This window comes from Crotalus tigris, unplaced genomic scaffold (genome assembly GCF_016545835.1).
Source record: "Crotalus tigris isolate CLP2741 ecotype Arizona unplaced genomic scaffold, ASM1654583v1 scf7180000024339.11422700, whole genome shotgun sequence".
Lineage (NCBI taxonomy): Eukaryota > Metazoa > Chordata > Lepidosauria > Squamata > Viperidae > Crotalus > Crotalus tigris.
In genome coordinates this window covers 1,403,209-1,417,850 of record NW_024100509.1, presented here as the reverse complement: position 1 = coordinate 1,417,850, position 14,642 = coordinate 1,403,209, and the positions used below count along the sequence as shown (strand labels likewise).

Genomic DNA, 14,642 nt, shown 5'->3' with positions numbered 1-14,642 from the left:
GACCTAAAATATTCTAAGATTCACTCCTGGTGGATTCCTCAAATTATGTTCTTGTTTGTGTTTCTGAATATTCCTTTCTCATTTGCTAGAAAAAAATCTGTAATAGATTAAGAAGGTCAGAAGCCTTGGAATGATAGGCTTAAGAAATAGGTCCATTTTAGATCCTTGTATCTGTTGGGTCTGCCAATACAACTGACAGTAGTATCTTATGAGAAGATCTCTGTGAGATGAAGGCTATGTATATGCTGTAAAGTTTCTGTACATGTAATTGAATGAAAAGTCACAGAAAGCATCTGCATGGAATTACATCATTTATTAAATATGAGTCCAGTGGTGGCGAACCTTTTAGAGACCAAGTGCCCAAACTGCGACCCAAAACCCACTTATGTATCGCCGGGTGCCAGGTGGGCATGGCCCACTGGGTGGGTGTGGCTGTGGTCATGGCAGACTGGGTGGATGTGACCAAGGTAGGCGTGGTCACCTTGATGTTGCTCATGGGGAGGGACACCTGTGGGGACCAGACAAGGTTGGGGGAGATCCGGGGGGTCTCTGGCAGGTGGGGCGGTGGGCAGGATGCTCGTCCTGTGGGGTGAGGCAAGGCAAAGCAGGGCGGGGGTGCCATTGTCGCAGGCCAAGGTGAGTCGGGCCAGGGCAGCTGCTGCCTGACACCATCAGCCACCACACACAGAAGCCAGCGAGCACATGGGGGCCGACAGTGTACATCAGCAGTCATAGCCTGCCGGCCCCTCAACCAGTGCAATCTGGGGCTCCGCGGCCCACCACCAGCAGTTCACAGAAGCTGCCTCTGAGCTGGATGGCTGGCCGACAGCTAAGGAGGTGATGCAGTGGGTCGTGTCCGGGAAAAGGAGAACATGCAAGAGAACATGCGAGGCCAGGAGGGACGGGACAGGGGGGAGGGAAACCAACCATGCCGGGATGCATCCGGCCACGTGGGACCTCGGTGAGTTAGCGGGTGGCTGGTTGAAGAGGGACGGTTGCCATCTCCGGGGCATGCCGTGTGTGCCCACAGAGAGGGCTCTGAGTGCCGCCTCTGGCATTCATGCCATAGGTTCGCCACCACTGTACTAGTCTATGGCATTTGACACACCTTAATTCAGGTGTTGTCCACTGATAAACATCTTGCATTTCCTTGCAAAATAAGGAGCGAGGAAAAGAGATTGATAGGATACATTTGTCTTTGCAAGTGATAAGTTTGACTGGCCTAACTTGATTTCTGATTAATTTGGTTAAATGTTTATCTTAAAAAGGAATGGAATACTGAGAACTGTTCATAGAGCTGGATTATTGGTCTTATTAAATCTTCACAATTGTTTCAAAAAAAATTTGTTCCTAGTGTCAACTTTCAAGATCCACAATACCAAGAAGACTATATTTTTAAGGCAGTTGTATTATCTGGGGCAAAGTAAGTATTCTTTTTTTGAAAATATTTCTGAACTATTTAGTGTACAATAAAATGTAGGTAACTATACCAAGCTGAAATTTGGGCCAGATGATTTTGGTGTCTTCTGTTGTTCTGACATGTATTACACTAAATAATTTTGTCTTAATTAATCAGAAAACCTGCAGCAGTTCTGAAACCAGGTGACTGGGAGAAAACAAATTATGATGGCAAATCTTGGAAGCCACAGCTTGGCTTTAATCGTGATAGGAGGCAGGTTCACTTGGACCAGTCAGCATTCAGAACATTAGGGTAAGTAGTTATAAGCTTTTTTATTGTTAATTAGTATTAAACATCTACATAAGTTGAGGTATATATATATATGTATGCATCAAGTAAACTGTAAAGATTCTCTCTTTGCAAAATAAGCATGTTCTCTGAATCCCCCCAAGTATTCTCAAGTTTGAAGTATTTTAGCACTAACTGCTCTTGCCTTTGTTTTGTTTGTTTCCTAAGATTTTTACTGGGCTTCTTGCTGCACAGGAAGATTCCAAATCATCTTGTGTGTGTGTAAAAACTCAAGCAAGCCTCCACTATCTACTTTTCTATGAAATTTGTTATATGACTGCTTTTTATTTATAATGTACTTATTTTAATTATTCCTTATTAATGGCAAAATTCTCCTAAGATGATACTGTATTTATGTGTCATCATTTATTTGCATGATACGTGAACCTGTTCCATGAAAAGAACCATGATTTACAACCATCATGGATAACTTGAAGGCAAAAAAGAAGCAAATGAGTGATGAATCATTCTCCCAAAATTCACTATCCTTTGAAATAACTATTGTTGTATTATTTTATTAATTGGTAAAGTAACTTAAATCAAGGTTTAGACTTTAGTGGGCCCTGTAATCTTTTTTCATTTGGTAGGGCAAATGGAATCATGCATTCTTTCTCCCTTATGTAAAGAGTCACATATAATTTTAGTTATATGGATTATTATACTGTATTACTCTTATTTCCTTCCTGTTACTTTGGAAGAGGAATACTTTATAAAATCAGTGTGCATATATTTTGATGTGCAGAAAGCTGCTTACATAAGATGGGTTTCCCATAGTGATGGACATGCATAATGCATACGTGTATGGTTAGATTTTTATCTTGCCTTCCCTCCAAGAGCTCAAGGCACAGGGTCTCCATTCATTTTATCTCAGCAACAGCAAACCTATGGGGTAGGAGCTGAGAGAGAGGACTGACCAAAAATCATCCAGTGAGTTTTCATGGTTAAAGATGTACTGGATCTTCCTGGCTCTAATCCAACACAATATCAGTTGTACATGACTCAAAATAAATATAGTTCTGAGTCCGTAATATCTCCATTTGACCAGAGCTTTAGGAACGTACCTTTGTGCTGGTCTGAAACGCAAACTTCTTCCTTCATGGAATCTGTGGAGGTGAGTTTCCTTTGGATTCACTTATTTCCTAGAAAATTAATACTTTCATTTGTTTTTCTTCCTTATATTATAGACATACAATGTCAAGGGACAGAGGACAATCAGGAAGTGGAGTATACAGTAATATTGGTCCCCCTGGAGCTTACAGTCAAGGAAACACATATAGATCATTGCTAGGCAGACCACAGCATCAGATTCCCAAATTGCTGTCAAGTAAGTATTTTATTTTTGTTTCATTTGCCTTCTCTATCAAGTTTTTTTGTTGAATAAAACATTTTTGTCGATGTCACAGACATGATAGTAGCTTTTTGTTCTTGAGACTGTTTTACGCTATTTAAGCATTTCTTCACAGAAAGCTTCTCTTCTGTTAGGGATGAGAAGATGATTGAGAATTATCCCATTCAGTTGAAGCACAAATTCATTTATGGCCCCTGATCTTGTGTTTTCCAACTCCATGTTTTAAATAAACCTGGTAATCAAACCCAGCCAATTTTAGAAGTGGGAATTGCACTTTTTTGTACCATTGGGCACATAGCAAATTTTGAGTAAATACTATAGATGCTTTTCGAAAATATATTGGGTGGTATACACGGCTCTCCCCACTGATAGGGAAATAATTTTCACAATAAGTTGGCTATGTTCACCCAATTCGTTTGGTTGCATTCACTCAGCATGCTAAACTTGGTTGGTATTAATCAAAGTTTTTTAATGGCAGCTGTTGTGTGAATCTAGCCTATTTGATGTTTGTGGTATTTAATATTTCAGAAAGATTGTCTTTGTATCTTTGGTGCTTCCCTAAAGAAACTATGTTCCCAGGAAAATATGTATGAGGGCACAACAAGGTCCTTCTCCTGAAGTTTATTTTGTCCCCATAAGACACTAAAAGAGCTATAAAATTCTTGCTCCAGGATGGCTCTACCCTAAACATGAACATTACCCTTATATTTGATCCTACTTGATGATGCAGCAGTACCCCCCTCTCATTCTTGGTAGCAGCTGATACTTTGAAAGAACACTTACAGTTCCATGAAAGATCATAGAATGGTACATAATATGCTAATGTGAGGTCTTTGGTGCTCTCTGAACTTAGTGGTTTTGTTGTGGACATTTCAATACCAAACTTGGTAACATCATCAGTGCTAAAAAAAAAAAAAAAGGGAGTAGGGTTTGCTCTTATTTTTATATATTTGTGGCTTGCCCTGTCAGTGTTACTAGAAGTATTCTTAGTGGTTCCTTGCTGTTATTAACCATTAGCTTGTTTGTCTGTGTTAGTAGTTTCTTGATTGGGGTATTGTTTACTTCTTGATTGTTGGTCTAAGCCAGTGGTTCTCAATTATTTTCTGTCATGCCCCCCTAGGAAGAAGAAAACATTTCGCGCCCCCCCCCCCGCGTGACTGTCTATCCAATCGGGTCCTTTGCGTGTGTCACGTGCGTCCAATATGACAGTATTTGCCGAGGTCAAACGAGCCCCCCTTTACGAAGCCTCACGCCCCCCCTGGGGAGCCCGCCCCACTATTTGAGAACCACTGGTCTAAGCGATTGTGATTTTGCTAAGAGTTGTCGAATTTTTTCTGTTGATTCAGGTCTGAGTTTCATGTTTTGGGATAAAGATGTGTGGAAAGTATGCTGATCAGATTCAGATTAATTAGTGCCTACTCTGGTTGGACTACTGAAATCGCAAGATGCATGTTTTTTGTGATGCTTTGCAACTGACTTTTTTGTGTCAGCACTACTGACTGCTAACCTGTAAGATAGTAAGCTGGATGTTTGCTTAGTCCAGCAGTAGCAAAGCTTAAGTAGAAGAGTCCTTTTTTTATCAGGATCTTAAGACAACAAGTACAAATACAATCACACCCTTCGCAGAGGTTGAGTCCATTAATCCAATAAACAAGCAACAAATCCAAGGAAAAAGAAAGGAGACATGGTGAGGCAGAATCCAGACACCACATGACAGAACAAGGTGAATAGAAAAATGCCAAGATTTGAAAAGTTCTCCGCATTTTGTCCCAGGGAGGGAAGCCAATAAATAAGCCAAGCCAAACTGAGCCTCCATGCAGATGCATAGCTGAAGCACAGGATTCCTTTAACTCGACTGTCCTGCAAGTCTGCTTTTTAGCCAGTCGGTCTCACCTGTCGTGCTTAGCCATCTGCCGTTATATCTTTCAAGCAGGTCTCTGCTTAGGACTGGAGGGGCTGAACCCCAGACCCTGAGAGGCTGTCAGCGGGTGCATGCAGGAAATCATGGGGCTTGCTAGATCTGCCTCAGCCAAAGGGGAGCGCTTGGCCTCAGCACTGCTGCAATCACCCTTCAGGACTAAATGGCCCTGGCACTCCTTTCTCTTCTGCCTAATCAAAAGACAGGTCCAGCGAGGGCACAGATGTAATTCAAGCTCTTATTATTTGTTTTTTATTTAATTATTTTATTTTATTTATTTAATGCATTTTTGTTGCTCCCCTTTGAGAGCAATATAAGTATATTACATCTCAGTCTAAACCTTATGTAACTTTCTTGGGCACAACAATTTTCCATGGGGGGTGGGGTGGGAAGGTGGTGTTGAATGGAATGGAGAAGAGGCCACTCTATCAGATCATTCTCAAATTTTGTATGCTTTGCAACACATGAAATCTGTTTTTGGAAATCACACCAATGAAAGACATCACTGCAGTTATGGGGGCTCTGGGTAAACTGAAAAAGGGCTTTAGGGCTGCAGATTGTCCATTCTGTAAAGAAATGTCAATAAAAATAAGCAAGTGTGTCCTAGATAACCAGATTTGCAGAGATTAGTCTTAAACTCCGCAATTCCTAGTAACACTGTTGAAAACCAGTATTATATACCTATACAGTATTTGTTCATGTATCTGTGGGAAGGGGGGGTTTATTTGAAAAATCATGTTAAAGATATTTGTTGATTTTACTGGCTTGTCAAGATGCAGCTCGAAACCTATTTGGAAAAAAGATTCAATTCCACTTCACATTTGGTTTTCTTAATGTGTTTTTATACATGAATCAGTATTAAAATATGGCAAAGAAATGTAGTCATTTCAGCTTAAGTTGTCTCAGTTAGCAATGGAGGTTGGTGGCATTCCATGATTTGATACTGATGTGCCAATTTTCAGTTGATGAATAATTATATGCTGATAGCTTGTAAGAGTCAAGTGGAGTCTGGAAGCACTATGTGAATACAGGTTTGGTTTTTGCTATCTTGAGTATGATTGTATTACTTTCATCTCAGTCAGAAACTTGTCAATTAGCTGACTTTCTATTAATCAAGGGGGGGGCAGAGCGTTTTTAAATTGGTAAACATGAAATCTTTGATTGCCATACTGATTGCACAAGTTGAGTTGCTACTAGAAATAGCAGTTTAAATCGCAGCATAGTTCAAGGAATTGCGTATATTTTATGCACCAATGAATTCCTAGCTACATTTTTTTGTCATGAGCTGTATTATGGGTCTGCATTTCTCACTTTTATGTTTCCTTCTATTTTCTTTCCCAGCTGTAATGAATAGTCCAAAATTGGGTATTAATTGTTTCCCATTATTATCCTTATTTTCTCATTATATATTTTTTTCAACTGAGAACTATATTTAAGTGTTGTCTTTTAATATGGAATAGTACATTTCATAGTAGGTATTTTCAGAATAAAATGCACTCTACTAGGATATGCAAGTTCTGATGGTTTGTATAGCATTCTCAGGACTGCATTACAAAGGTGGGTGGGACAGCTTTTGTTTTTTATTTTAGTTATTTTTCTTTTCTTCTTCTCAAAAATGGATTTTGTTCAGAATTGGGGATCAATTTTGGAATAAATTCTAGAAATGAAATGCCTTGTGTAATAGTCATTGCTCTCCCATGTTTTGCTTATGAAGATGCTATTAATTTTCAAATATCTACAAAAGAGTAATGAGAAATACTCTAAAAAGTTGTTGTTTTGCCTGTGAGCGCAAATTACCTTGATCAAATAATACACAAAGCGGGAATTGCTATTGTTGAAAAGTGAACTACACTCAGTTTCATCCAGCAAAGATAAGTTGCAGTCATCTCTGCTCTGCATGCGGTTCTCTCAAGTACTTCTATAAAAGCCTTTTTGTTCAGGTCAGTTCATTCAGATATAAACCTTCTAGAACATACAAAAGCTGCTCAGGTTTTCTTCCAGAGATTCCATGTTTTTAAAGTTTCAGTTGACAAAGACAGTGTGACATTCTAGAAAGTCATCACTAGGCCCTGAGGTCCTTAAAGATTAACAATTTAATAGGTGCAATAAAGTAGTCAATCACAATCAACCCCAAAATTTCCATTGTTAAACAAGGCAATTAAGTGAGATTTACCTGATTTTATGACCTTTTTGGCTACAGTTGCTAAGCAAATCACTGCACTTGTTAAGTGAGTCATGTGGTCATTAAGCAAATCAGACATCCCCCATTGACTTGGCTTGTCAGAAGCCATCTGGGAAGGTTATAAATAATGATCATATGACCCACCCACCCCAGGACAGTGCAACTGTCATAAATACATTTAATAGCCCAGCTTGCTAATGTGATATTCTTCTCATATATTTTTGTTGTATATTTCATATTCATAATACGGGTAGTTCTCAACTTATGACCATAATTGAGCCAAAATTTCTGTTGCTAAGAGAGATGTTTGTTAAGTGAATTTTGCTCCATTTTACGACCTTTCTTGTCACACTTGTTAAATGAATCACTGCAGTTGTTAAGTTAGTAACACAATTGTTAAGTGAATCTGCCTTCCCCACTGACTTTGCTTGTCAGACTGTCACAAAAGGTGATCCCATGATCCTGGACACTGCAACTGTCATAAATATGAACCAGCTGCCAAGTATCTGAATTTTGATCACGGGACCATGGGGATGCTACAATGGTTGTAAGAGTGAAAACGGTCATAAGTCACTTTTTTCACTACACAAAAGTTTGCAAGTCGAGGACTACTTGTAAAAGAAAAGTTTAAGAAAATAGTAGCGAGTGGTTTAGATAGCTGAAATGCTTTACAGTAGTGGCCAAAATTGTGGAAACCTTTTGGGAAAAGTGTATTTTTGAGGTTTGATGGCTAATAACACTACTTTTTTGGGAATAGTACCATAAAATTATATATCAACGGAAAGATAATTTAATCAAGAATGTAATGCAACATAGTTTGTTCAATTATCTGTATTTGTATTCTATGAAAAGTTATAGCCAACTAACCAGAAAAATGAAGCACAACTTGCTTAAGTTGATATCAGGTAGCTTTCCTTCATCTGATTGTAGCCAATGAGCATGAGTGTTTAGAGAGCCAATCAGGTGTCATCTTGTGAGCCAATGAGCCAATCAGATCACAGTAGGATTCAGTTATTGATGTCGTATTGAAGCTGAGAGGAGGACATTTGTCTGTGTTATGTGATTGCTATCAAGTTTGTACTAAAAGGCAAAAAGATATGATGCTGGAAGATGAGCATCCTCAGGTCGGAAGGTGTCCAATATGCTACTGGGGAAGAGCAGAGGGCTAGTACTGGTAGTGCCAGAAAGAGTGAAGCGACTGGGCTAAAGCCGAAAGCATGCTCAGGTGTGGATGCATTTGGTGGTGAAAGGAAAGTCCGATGCTGTAAAGATCTTTTCTCCATAGGAACCTGGAATGTAAGATCCATGAATCAAGGCAAGCTAGACGTAGTCAAAAAAGAGATGACAAGACTGTATATCGACATCTTAGGAATCAGCGAACTAAAATGACAGGAATGGGTGAATTTAACTCAGATGACCATCAGGTATACCACTGCGGCAAGAATCCCTCAGAAGAAATGGAGTAGCCTTCATAGTCAATAAAAGAATAGGAAAAGCAATACAATCCCCAAAATGACAGAATGATCTCAGTTCGAATCCAAGGCAAACCATTCCATATCAAAGTAGTCCAAATCTATGCCCCAACCACTGGTGCTGAAGAGGATAAAATTGACCGGTTCTATGAAGCCCTACAGCACCTTATAGAATCAACACCAAAAAATGATGTCCTTATCATCATTTGGGATTGGAATGCTAAAGTAGGTAGCCAAAAGATAACTGGAATAACAGGCAAGTTTGGCCTTGGAGTACAAAATGAAGCAGGGCACAGGCTGATAGAATTTTGTCAAGAGAATATGATGATCATAGCAAACACTCTTTTCCAACAACCCAAGAGACGGTTCTACACGTGGACATTACCAGACGGTCAAGAAATCAGAAATCAGATTGACCATGTGCTCTGCAGCCAAAGATGGAAAAGCTCTATACAGTCAGTAAAAACAAGATCAGGAGCTGACTGTGGCTCAGATCATGAGCTTCTCATTGCAAAATTTAGGCTTAAATTGGAGAAATTAGGGAAAAACACTAGGCCACTCAGTATTAACTAAATCATATCCCTGATGTATATACAGTAGAGGTGACAAATAGATTTAAGAATTAGATCTGATAGAGTGCCTGAAGAACTATGGACTAAGGTTCGCAACATTGTACAAGAGGTAGCAACTAAAACCATCCCAAAGAAAAAGAAATGCAACAAAGCAAAATGGCTGTCTGAGGAAGTTTTGCAAATAGCTGAGGAAAGAAGGGAAGCAAAAGGCAAGGGAGAAAGATACACCCAATTGAATGCAGAATTCTAGAGAATAGCTAGAAAAGATAAGAATGCCTTCTTAAATGAACAGTGCAAACAAATAGAAGAAAACAATAGAATAGGGAGGACCAGATATTTCTTCGAGAAAATTGGAGATATGAAGGGAATGTTTCATGCAAAGATGGGCATGATAAAAAATGGCAGGGACCTAACAGAGGCAGAAGAGATTAAGAAGAGGTGGCAAAACTACACAGAAGAACTATACAAGAACAAGCTTAACGTCCCAGATAACCACGATGGAGTGGTCACTGACCTTGAACCAGATATCCTAGAACAGATATGTCAAACACAGGGGCCAGATGCAGCCCGCGACGTGGTTTCATGTGGCCCACGAAGCCATCCTGGAAACAGTGAGGGAATGGCCCCTGCTGCCTTGGCCCCGGCCCAGGCCACCCGGGAGCCAATGTATAATTTTGTGGTGGCCATCTATGCTGAAACGCATTCAGTCTTACTTCCACAAGGCCGTCTGGAAACAGCAAGGGCCTGGCCCCTACCATGTTGGCCCTGCCCTCTGGGCGCACAGTTGGGAGATGTCATCCTTTGTGAGGAATGAAGAAATGCACCATTGCTTGGAAATGGGCAGCAAATGGCCCTCGCCTACTTCACATATCCAGCTTGATGGGCTCTGGGGGAGGGGTTTCAGCAGGCAGTAGGCCACACCCACCCAGTAGACCGCGCCCACCCTGGCCGCACCTATCCATCCCCCTGAAGACAACCGCAATGCTGATGCGGCCTCAATGAAATTGAGTTTGACACCCTGTCCTAGAATGTGAAGTGAAATGGGCCTTAGGAAATCTGAGCAACAACAAAGCTAGTGGAGGTGACAGTATTCCAGCTGAGCTATTCAAAATCTTAAAAGACGATGCAATAAAAGTGCTACACTCAATTTGCCAGCAAATTTGGAAAACTCAACAGTGGCCACAGGATTGGAAAAGGTCAGTTTACATTCCAATTCCAAAGAAAGGCAATGCCAAAGAATGTTCAAATTATCGCACCATTGCACTCATTTCACATGCTAGTAAAGTTATACTTAAAATCCTACAAGCTAGACTCCAGCAGTATGTGAATTGAGAACTACCAGAAGTACAGGCAGGATTTCGAAAAGGCAGAGGAACTAGTGATCAAATTGCCAACATACGCTGGATCATGGAGAAAGCTAGGGAGTTCCAGAAAAACATCTACTTCTGCTTAATTGACTATGCTAAAGCCTTTGATTGTGTGGATCACAATAAATTGTGGGAAGTTCTTAAAGAGATGGGAGTACCAGACCATCTTATTTGTCTCTTGAGAAATCTATATGCGGGTCAAGAAGCAACAGTGAGAACTGGACACGAAACCACTGATTGGTTCAAAATTGGGAAAGGAGTCCGGCAAGGCTGTATACTGTCGCCCTGCCTATTTAACTTATATGCAGAGCACATCATGAGAAAGGCGGGGCTAGATCAATCAAAAATTGGAATTAAGATTGCCGGGAGAAATATCAACAACCTATAAATATGCAGATGATACCACTCTAATGGCAGAAAGTGAAGAGGAATTAAAGAGCCTCTTGATGCGGGTGAAGAAGGAGAGTGCAAAAGTTGGCTTGAAACTAAACATTAAGAAAACCAAGATCATGGCGTCCATCCCTCTCAATTCCTGGCAAATAGAGAAGAAATGGAGGTAGTGACAGATTTTATTTTTCTGGGCTCCAAGATCACCGCAGATGGGGACTGCAGCCAAGAAATTAAAAGACGTTTGCTCCTGGGGAGGAAAGCTATGGCAAGTCTAGACAGCATACTAAAAAGCAAAGACATCACCCTGCCAACAAAAGTACGTATAGTCAAGGCCATGGTTTTCCCAGTTGCAATGTATGGCTGTGAAAGTTGACCATAATAAGAAAGGCTGAGCGCCAAAGAATTGAGGCCTTTGAACTATGGTGCTGGAGAAGACTCCTGCAAGTCCCTTGGACTTCAAGGCGTTCAAACTGGTCAGTCTTAGAAGAGATCAACCCCAACTGCTCTTTAGAAGGCCAGATCCTGAAGTTGAAACTCAAATACTTTGGCCACCTAATGAGAAGGAAGGATTCACTGGAGAAGAGTCTAATGCTGGGAAAAATTGAGGACAATAGAAGAATGGGACAACAGAGAATGAGGTGACTGGATGGAGTCACTGAAGCAATAGGAGTGAGCTTAAATGGATTCCAGAAGATGGTAGAGGACAGGAAGACCTGGAGGAACATTGTCCATGGGGTCGTGATGGGTCGGACACGACTTCGCAACTAACAACAACAACATCAAGTTGGTTGGGGTTTTTTTTCTTTCATTTAGTGAGCTTGTAAAACGTAATAAAATTAAAGTAATGGTGCAAAGAGTTGACTGGTTGCCCAGAAAGCGATGTAAAATAATATTATTAAGTGAACAATGCTACAGTTATAAAGAAATTAGAAGAAAAATTGGTGGAAACTTAACCAAAGGTGGCATTTCTACTGTACACTTTTCCCAAAAGGTTTCCACAGTTTTGGCCACTATTGTATGTCGTTAGCAATAGTTCATCCAATATATACCTTAACCCTTTGCTCATAGTTTTTCAGAATAGATCAAAATGTGTTTACTTATTATCTTATTATATAGCTCAAACAAAAAAACAGGATGGATAATAAGGGATTAAGTGGACAATAGCTTCCACATGGACCACAACGTAGCCCTTTAAACAGTCATTGTCATTTGCCATCAGTATACAGTATAGTAATGTAACTTTTAGGCAGTAGTTCTTACAATAAGAATTACCATTAAATACAAGTAAGATTTTTCATTGATCACTGTTGCTTTGGGGAGTTTGTTTTGTTATATTTGCGATTGTTGTATCTGCACTGAAAAATCTGGACAGCTACAAGATCAACAGGCTGCAAAGAGTTAAAAACCAAATCAAATCTTTATTATGGTTATAAATCAGCATAAAACAAAGTTACAGTTTTCTAAAGGTTATCCAGATTTCTACATTCTACATAATAACCCAAATATGCCATTGCTTGTATTTTAAATTTAAATGTAATGCTAATGTTTAATTTTATTTAATGTTACATTGTTTGTTTTGTTTTGTTTATAGATCTTAGGCCCCAAGATTCCTGGCTGGGTCCTACACCTCTATTTCAACAACCACCACAAAGATTTGACAGGTATGATGAAATATATATTCTGCCAAATATATTTTAGGTTTTAAATAACTATTTTCCTTTATGATATGTGGAAAGTTTTGCGTAAATTATAATTTCACCTTTCCTATTTTTTTGTTCTTAATGGGCATAGTTTCTTTCTGTCTCTAGTTTTTGTTGTTCTTGGGGAAATATTCTAAAGGAAAACCTTTTCCATGAATATATCAGAACTTTTTCCATGAATATATCACTAACTTTGCTGTGGACGTAGCATTCTTCAGATTTGGCCCCTATTTCATTTAAGCTTTTACAGCACTGAATTTCAACACAGGCAGCTCAGAACTGCATTGGGTTCTGGACAGGCTAAACAAATTTCTTTTTAGTAGAGTTGTGGAACTTAATGAGGCATAACTAATGGTGGTCCACTTTTATCATCTCTGTGTTGGAACACCAGAGTATTAGCACAGACCAGCCATTGATTCTTGCTACAGACCTCTTGAAGTCCTAATCAGCTTCTTTGGTACAGCTTTTTCAGGCCTGACGAGTCTATTGTAGTGCTGTGTCACTATAGGTCAGTAGTTATTAGTTGCTACTGAAAACAGTTTCTTTAACTACTTAAGACTGAACTGAATTAAATACAGGAGGGACTCTGGGGAGGATTAAGGAATCTGCAGTCCAATAAGTACCTTGGAACAGAGAGAATGTGACATGGTTTGATAATAAGGGATGTCTTGTATATATGTGTTCTTCAGTGAGAAGCTGAATGTGTGCCCTTAAAACCAGATATCCTGGAGTTTGCAGAAAAGTATCTGTCAATAATTTATATCCATAGTATAGAATAAGATTATGCACTTAAAATTATTGCTAATTTGAACATATTTTAATGCATTGTTCCATGGTAAAAGAAAAGTCATAACAAAATATATTGCTTTACTTCCCAATTAATTCATTGCAATTTTTATTCAGTGAATCCCAGATTTAATTTTTCTGTATGATATGTTTCTACTGCAATACAATATTTCTGAACTGGAATTTCTTCATCAGTAAACTGAATCCAAGAAATACTAGTTCTCTGATGCTTTCATTGTGAGTTTCTTTGTGACAAGCTTACCGTAATCTTTTCTTGAGCTTTTTTACATTTAACAAAGAAGTTGTCTTGACTTGAGTAAAATTGGGGTCAGCAGATAAAATATAGAGGAAATGACATATAATTAAGATTTTAATTTTATACAAAGATATAGTTAGTATTGTTTTATTTGGGGGACTTGTTTATTTATTTGTATGCTAACCATATTGCATGTATTCATGATAGGGAGGTCTTTGTTTCTCTCAGGATAAATAATTTTAAATTATACATTAAACTCATTTATTAATTTATATAATTTTCAGAAACTTTATTTCAGCAGTTTTCTTCCTAGCTACCTACCAAGAACTTTTTAAAGAAGAAAAAGAGTATGCTGTACTCTTTCAAATAGTAGTGGGGGGAAATGTATTTAAGAAAGTGGTAGTTAATCACAGAAGACACATGCCTCAATGTTAAAACAGAAATGTAATCTAAAAGTTTAAAAGTATTATATTTTTCATTTTGTTTCCATTTTGTTATGGATACCATTTTGAACATGCAATTCCAGAACAATGAGAATGGAATATTCCAAAGTATGGTATTTCTTGTATATTCTCTAGGTTGAGGCTGCATGATATTGGTGGGTCAAATATATATATATCCATTGTTTTCTCTTTAAAAAAACACTTGGTAAACAATTCCAGATGTAACCATTGCCAAATGAATGGTCTGTGATTATCCAAAATGAAATGGTTCAGATACACATCAATTACCTCAGTTTAGTCAGTACTTGGATGGAAGTCATGAGGAAAGAATGGTAGGGTAGAAATATAATACATAACAATTCATGAAGTAGTGGTATTTTGGCTCCTTATTAAATTGTTTTATTATTGGACTTCTTATACAATCAGATGCAGTATTTTTAATTAGACTCTTTAAAGAAAAT

General features: G+C 38.8%; 1 protein-coding gene across 1 annotated transcript in view; it reads left to right on the top strand.

Annotated features, from left to right (window-relative positions):
• XRN2 (5'-3' exoribonuclease 2) overlaps nt 1-14,642 on the top strand; it is a 99,117-nt gene that overhangs the window by 70,346 nt on the left and 14,129 nt on the right. Inside the window, exons 25-28 of the mRNA XM_039325971.1 lie at nt 1,355-1,423; nt 1,577-1,711; nt 2,932-3,071; nt 12,588-12,657. Coding sequence (XP_039181905.1) covers nt 1,355-1,423; nt 1,577-1,711; nt 2,932-3,071; nt 12,588-12,657 — 414 coding nt within the window. The remainder of the gene's footprint in view (nt 1-1,354; nt 1,424-1,576; nt 1,712-2,931; nt 3,072-12,587; nt 12,658-14,642) is intronic.